The 7,575-nt window shown below is 30.6% G+C and overlaps 1 protein-coding gene across 3 annotated transcripts in view; it reads left to right on the forward strand.

Annotated features, from left to right (window-relative positions):
• The window catches only part of LOC106460736 (MAGUK p55 subfamily member 6-like), a 111,594-nt gene that overhangs the window by 101,228 nt on the left and 2,791 nt on the right, over nucleotides 1-7,575 (forward strand). For 2 of the 3 annotated variants that reach the window (XM_022387512.1, XM_022387511.1), the window contains exons 12-13: nucleotides 490-621; nucleotides 2,091-2,162. In XM_022387512.1, the coding sequence (XP_022243220.1) occupies nucleotides 490-621; nucleotides 2,091-2,162 (204 nt within the window). The remainder of the gene's footprint in view (nucleotides 1-489; nucleotides 622-2,090; nucleotides 2,163-7,575) is intronic. The other variant, XM_022387513.1, reaches the window with a different exon arrangement.

Genomic DNA, 7,575 nt, shown 5'->3' on the forward strand with positions numbered 1-7,575 from the left:
TCTGTATAATGTAATTTTAGTTTTGTTTCATAGTATCTAGCTCTATAAAGCTAAGTATGTTCTTATAAGTGTTTAGTATCATATTCATTAAAGCTATTTTGAATTTTGTGAAAGATATTTATTTATTAAAGTTTTATGTTTAAATGCATGAAGTCTAATAATTATGAGTTGTTTGGAAGATAAAGAACAGAAATGGTTAAACAGTCACCTTAATTGAAAAAAATGTTACTTTCTATTTAAAAACATTGATTTGCAGCACTTTATTTTGATTTGATTATAATTGTGATTTATTTTAAAAGAAGACAAAATTGGTTCACATAAAGGAAAACCTTATTTACACAGAAATTATACAACTTGCCTGAATTTATAGCTTGAAACATTTGTATTCCAGGTACTCCTGTGAGCAATTAGATTTTAGTTATAGCTTGTAGAACAAGAAAAAATATTGTTATGTTATGATCAAGTGTATTGCATACAAATTCTTAATAGTCTCTGAAGATGCTGAAAACTCCAGAGTTTATGCCTTATGTCGTATTTGTTTCTGCACCTCAAGTGGAGCTTTTAAAACAGATGCATGAGAATGGTCGTCATCATGGGTTCACTAGTATGAGAAGTCTAACGGTAATTTCACTGTCAAAGAAAATTTGCTAGTTTTCACATTCCCCGTGAATAAGCAGTAGAATTAGTGTACCTGTATCATTATATAATGAAAAATAAGTTTTATATTTTCTCACAAACGAATTTTCCAAATACCTATATGTGTTGTAGTTTCATGTAGCTGTTTTTGTAAACTTTACATATAAAAAATTTGAGATTTTATCTTACTTCTTTTCTAAAGCTTACGTATTAATGTGCATAAAATATGTTTTTGTTTTACGACTTTTATAACTTGTTAGTTATAAATGAACTAAATTTAATCTTCCTCTTTTATCTTTCTGTGTGTAAGTTTGTATATCTAACATATATGAATACTCTTGCTTTATTATGTTTGGGCATTATCTGCTGATGGTGTTATTAATCCGTTAATATTTGCTCTGTAAGTATTCAGTCTAGTAGGTTATCTGTTTCACTATAACCTGTGCTTCGGGTTGTTCATCGAAAGTGCACATATCGGGATTAACCTTTTACAGTGTTACATTCAAACATTAATTAAACAACTTTAGTATCACCTTGATATGAAAACGTAGTTTATAACTCAAATGTTTATATTATCAAAGTTTTAACTTCTTAATTTCAAAAATAACCATTAAAAAATCTCAGTGTTGAATGCATCTGGTAGATTAACTGGTCTGCACTTGACATAACCAAATCTTTTTAGGTAACTTAGAAATTTCAAGATACAAAAAGGTATTTCGTACATATTTAACTTTGTAAACTAACTTATATGTTCTCATCAGTGTTGCAGACTTCACATTCCTCTTATTCAATGTTAGTATGTAGATATGCATGTTTTTAGAGTGCAGAACTTGATCATGAACTTAGTTAGATATTCATTGTAGAAAAGCAAATTTATTTTGTGCATGTGTGTCTTAATAAATATATTTCTAACATCTGATAGGGAGGCTGAAAATAATTGCTTAATTGTGATGCACGTAATATAATAATCTTGATGGTGTTAAAGGCATGCTACTGCAATACGACATCTTTGAACAATAATGAATAATGCATGTTTGTGTAATGAGAATATGATGTTAATTTTATTTCATTTAAAATCAATTTATATTTGATAGTACAGTCGTTAGATGCTACATTTTCTAATGTTTGTATCATGGAAAGTTCAATCAGTTAGCTTTCAGTAAGTCAAAAGTACATTTCTTTTTGTACTTGTTAATGATCATGCCATTTTATTTAAAATCAAATTGAATATATACTTTTACAATCATTTTACATTACATTGTAGTTGTTCATCAAAATTCGTAGTTGTATCACTTGATTTAAGTAAGTTTTATATTTTATTTCTATTTAATGTGTGCATTGTTCAGAATGTTTTTATTTTAATAATGAGCCTGCAAGTAGCTTGTTCAGTTTGAATTTTGCATGAATAGAAGCTGTTTTGTTTTTGTTTTTTTTTTGGTTTTTGTTCCTTATAGTTTGAGAAAGCTATGGGGCGTCATGGATCTCGTCGTGCTCGAACCCTTGAAAGCTTAGCATCCTTGTATGAGGTAGGAAATAAAATCTTTTTCCTGCTGTGTTTTCTTTTAAGTTATAATTAAAAAACTGGACAATAGATTTGAATTCCGAGACAAAGGTATAATTGTGTCTGTAGGTTATAGTATTTAAAGTCAAGAGTTATTATTTTAGTATATTTTATTTAGTTTAGTATGGATTGCCCTCTTTTAGGTTCTGTTACTACAGGTACAGCTAAGCATAAAGTTATGACATTAGGCTTAATACTAGATTGTAGGCATTTTTTTCATTTACTTTTTAGGTAAATATTGGTACTGGTTTATAGGATAATAAAGTTTTTAAATGTTAAGAGTGAAATAAAGAGTTTTCATTAGTGTTAGCTAATCATGAAAGAGAATTTATTTAACTTAAAAGATTAAATTACTGTTTCTATTACTATTTGATAACTGCTGAGAATTTAATACATTACTAAATTGTTTAAATTAGCATTGAATTACATGTAACTAGAAACATGGTGTACATCATAGCTATGGCACTAACGTTGGTAATTAATGGTATAACCATTGGTTAATATAGAATGTGGTGTAACATTTATCTACAGGCTGATACTATTTAACCTGCAGTTTGACTTAGTGACTGTAATGCAACTTTAGCTATAAAGCTATAACTTATGCTTATTCAGTTATTGGTAAGTTATAAAACAGGCTAAATAAATTGTATTATTACATAAATATAATCTAAAGACTAGCTATTTGTCACCTTTCATTTTAAAGATAAGGTAATGATAAAATAGTGTTGTATAATTAACTCTAACATTAGGCTTACTAGTGTAGCCAATAGGCTACTTGTATTTATTGTTGGTTATTTATTCCCAGTCTACAATGATAGAATAGTGTAAGTGTTAATTAAGTGCTCACAGTTTATTACATGCAATAGGTGAAAGGAGTGGGTTTTATTTGAGAATTCAGATCTGATATATGCACATTTAAAGAAGCTGGTAGTGAAGTTGTTAGGTTTGAGGAGAAATTGTAGGCTGTTCTAAATATGGTAGAGACCATGGAACAATAGAAAATGGTAGGAGGATTTAAAGAGGAACTTAAGCTTGTGTGAAGAATACAGTGACTAATAATGACTTTCAAGAAATTAAAAACACTACTAATATGGCTAATAGTAGTAGTTATAATGAGAAGGTTCTTTTAAGTAACAGATTTTAGCCTTTAGCTTGTACAGATGAACTTGAGGAGGGAAGGATAACAAAAATGACAAATAGGGATGGGAATGAAAAACATAAGAAGGTTATTGTTATGGAAGATGGGATAAATAGGGAGAAAAGAATTAGATTATGCTATCCAGGGGTAGAGGTAGAAGATATAACTTACAGAGCAAGTGATATCGTAAAGAATGCTAGTAGTGCAGTCTTTGTAGTACACATAGAAGTTAATGTTGTAGAGAAGGGTAGGTCAAAGGAGCATATTGTTAAGTACAAGGCATTCAAAGAAAAGGGTCATAATAACTTAATTCTGTCAGGGATACTGTCAAGACTTAACTGTGAGTGTAAAATTATAAATATGTCTGTAGGGTTGAATGCTAGACTTAGGTTAATATGTAAGGAAGAGCAGGTTGGCTGGTTGAATTTGTGGGATCATTTCAGTGAAGTAAAAAAACCTTTCCAAATGGATGGTTTATATTAAAATATAGTAGGGGCTGGCTTGTGTGAAAGGGCTGTTAAATTTAAGGGTAACTTTAAACTTGTATTAGACTGTGGAGAGGGCTTGAATAATGAAAAAAAAAATGTACAGAGGGGTTATAGTGTGAGAACAAGTTACAAAGGTAGTTTTAATGGTAGGTTAGGCTAACACTGGTCAGAACAAAGGAATTTTGTACAATGGGAATAACTGAAACCTGACTAAGTGTAGAGAATTTTGATGACAGGAATTTCTTTAAAATATAGGGTTTTAGGTTGTTTAATAGAGATAAAGTAGTATTATCTGAGTTAATACTGTTCAAGGTGAGGATATCAAAGCTAATCAGTGATGTGCACAGGGGAGTGGCATGGTGGGCTCAAGCCCCCACCTTTCTGCTTGTATGCCCCAAATGTGCCCTTTATCTCATTTTAAAACAATTGTCTATTGCTACTAAAATACACACCTAATTTCACACCTTCCTTATTGTGAGTAATTAGGGGAAAAAAAAAGATTTCAGGCTTTTGAATAAATGGCACATAGGGACTTGTAGATCTTTACAATAATCAAATAGTTGTGATATGCTGTCAAGTGTTAATATGCAAGAACTTACAATTTAGTTTTAGATCTTGATAATTATTTATAAGACCAAATGATTAGGAGTAAAAGAGGATCCATTTACTTCTTATAGCTTTTTATCCTATGTATATCAAAGGCAATTCATAGTCTCCCCTAACACCTCCCCCCCCCAAAAAAAAGGTATTACATTATGATGCTAAATGTGCCCTTTCTTATCAATGAGCACCTGCCCTTTGAATGTCTTCTGCATGTTACTGAAGCTAATAGTAGTGAGATTGAATATATTTGGATTTCTGTTAGTGGTTATAAAGGAAGAAGGCTTTTTATTGGAATTTGTTACAGACCATGAAATTAATAAGAAACTGTACAGTGAGATAAAGAATTCAGCTGTTATGACATTATAATTATGGGAAATTTTAGTTTTATTCATATAGAGTGAGAAATATTAAAGTCAAATCATGAGTGAGACAAGGTTTTAAAAACTGTTCAGGATAATTTTCTTCAATAATTACTTTGAGAACCTACAAGGACTAGTGTTACTTTATATTTGTTATTAACTTCTAATAAAGAAATTACTGACAAGGTGGAGATTGAGAACCATCTGTGTGCAATTGATAATTGCTCAATTAGATTTTAAGTTTTGCTTCATATGTAAATAAGGAATAATGAGATTTTGGTTCCAAATTCTAAAATTTTTGAAAAGATGAGAGAAGAATTATTTGCCTTGAATTAGTTGCCTTGAATCTAACTGAATTAGTTAGAGATTGTCAGAATTTAAAATATAAGTCTTTTTGCCAATTGTCAAAATAAAAAGGCTTTTACTTATACTTCTTAATAATATAAGTATATACTGTGTTGTTGTTGTTAGACTTAGGACTCTTCTACAGTAGGTGTCTGTGACTTGTTGGCAATAAATTCAATGATAAATGAAAAGCATGCACTTTACTTGTTAAACGTATGTACAACAGATTCTTCTCACTATATAGATTATAGGCATATAAGTGCTGTATATATAGTTCTCTTCTTATTGTCAAAAGTCCACTTAGACCTATTCAATTGCCTTATAATTTCAGTTGACAAGCCGAACTATCTTCTCTATTACTATCACACTAGTATTCTGTGTGTGATTCCCTTACAATAGTGGCGTGAGTTACGGTTATTGTTTGGTCTTGTTTCTTCTAAATATTCTCTGTTCCTTTTGTCAAAGTGCACTTAGGCTGATTCAATTACTTTAGAACCACACTTTGACAGAATAAATTATTTTTGTTATATCCTTTTGTACTGTTTGTCTTACTCTAACATATCAAATGCTAGTCCTATGTTAATTGTTAGGCCTATAACTACCGTTCACGCCAAACTTTTCCTTGCCCATAATTTTACTCTTTTTTGCTATTGTCTGTCTGTCTGCTGTTTCCACTCATCTCACACTATTTATATTTTTATCACATAATCGTCCATCCGCCTTCTAGAAATCTCTATATTCTCAACGTCATTGTATTGCCCACGATGTTCGATAGTCTCAACATCAATGACTTATAAACACAACTTCCTACAGTCATCTGCTTTTAACTCTTATTTTAACAAACTAAGCAATAATACAATATTCCCTCAATAATATCTAAACTAAACAGTCTTTTATATCATGACAGAGATAATGATCAAATGTGGAAAATTTTTCAAATAAGTTCTTAAATATTCGACATAAGCATGTTCTTATAGACAAAAAAGGGTGGTTGCAAGTAAAAAACCAGGTTGGCTCACAAAGGGTGGGTGGGTATAAAGATGAGATTAATGAAAAGCTTTATAAATATAAGAAGTTTAAATTGACTACAATGATGGTAGATTTGGAAGATTATAGAAGATCAAGAGTTTGCCAAATAGGAAATTAAGAAACAAAAAAGTGTGAGAAAAAAGGTTGGTTGAAAATGTAAAAATAAAAAATTACAAATACATTAAGAGTAAGCAAAGTGTTAGGATGGTAGTAAAATCTTTGATGGATAATACAGGGTGGCTAATACCTGATGATTATGGGATAGCTGGGTTATTAAATTTTTCTTTTTCTTCAGTTTTTATAAACAAAGATTTAAGCAATATTCCTCATCCTGAAAAGTTGCCAGATGGAAACAAGGTTGAATGAGATGATCACATTAATTCTAAGCTTGTTAAAAAAACATTGGGAAGTTTAAAGAATGATAATTAAGACTCCTGGGGCTGATAATATTTACCCAAGCATTTTAAAAGAGGTTCAGTATTAGATACATGATCCAATTCTACAATTTTTTCTAAGGCCTTCAAGAGAGGTGATAAAAATTGTCCCAGTAATTATAGGCTTATTAGTCTTACATCAGTGGTGGGAAAAGGTTTTGAAAGCCTGATAAAAGATGGATTGCAAAGTCATTTAACAAAGTTTACAATTTTTGTTGGGCAGTCAGCATGGTTTCACTAGGGAAAAATCTTACCTTACTAAACTTTTGACTTTCTTTGAAGAGGTCACTGCTTATGTAGATGAGGGTACAGGTAGATTTTCAGAACACATTTGACAAGGTGCCGCATAAAAAGCTTGTTCAAAAGGTTCCATCTGTAGGTGGTGCATGGGTATGTTGGCTAATTGGATAGAAAACTGGCTATATGAAAAAAAGAAGATGGCTATTGTAAATGGGGTTCAATCAAACTGGTATCTGAGGGCCTAGTGTATATCCATACTTATAGTATTAGTGTTTAATATATATGAAAATAAGTTTTCATCCAGATATCCCTAAACATAGGAAATGGGGTGTGCATGAGATTGGAGACTAAAAATCCATCACTGATTATATTTTCCAGCATTTTGATGGGACAAGTGCAGTAGCATAATGGGTTAATGTTTAGAGACTAGGCTAGACTAGAAAAAAAGTCACCCCTTAAGACTCTTTTTGTTATACATATTGAAATGATCAGCTAGAAAGTTGTAAATAAATATGTTTTCTCACTATATGTTTTATAGTATTTTTAGGACTTTCATATTGGTATTGCAGATTTTATAAATATTTCAACTTACCTTAGTAGAACCCTACTGATTTTGAAAGAAGATACCAGTATTATTTTAACTGAACACCATGTGTTTGATCATTTATTGTATACATATATGTATTTAAATGTGTATGGTTCTACTTTTTCAGTATTTTGAGTAATGTTTTAGTGTATTGTA

The sequence above is a fragment of the Limulus polyphemus genome, unplaced genomic scaffold, assembly GCF_000517525.1.
Source record: "Limulus polyphemus unplaced genomic scaffold, Limulus_polyphemus-2.1.2 Scaffold826, whole genome shotgun sequence".
NCBI classification, from domain to species: Eukaryota; Metazoa; Arthropoda; class Merostomata; order Xiphosura; family Limulidae; genus Limulus; species Limulus polyphemus.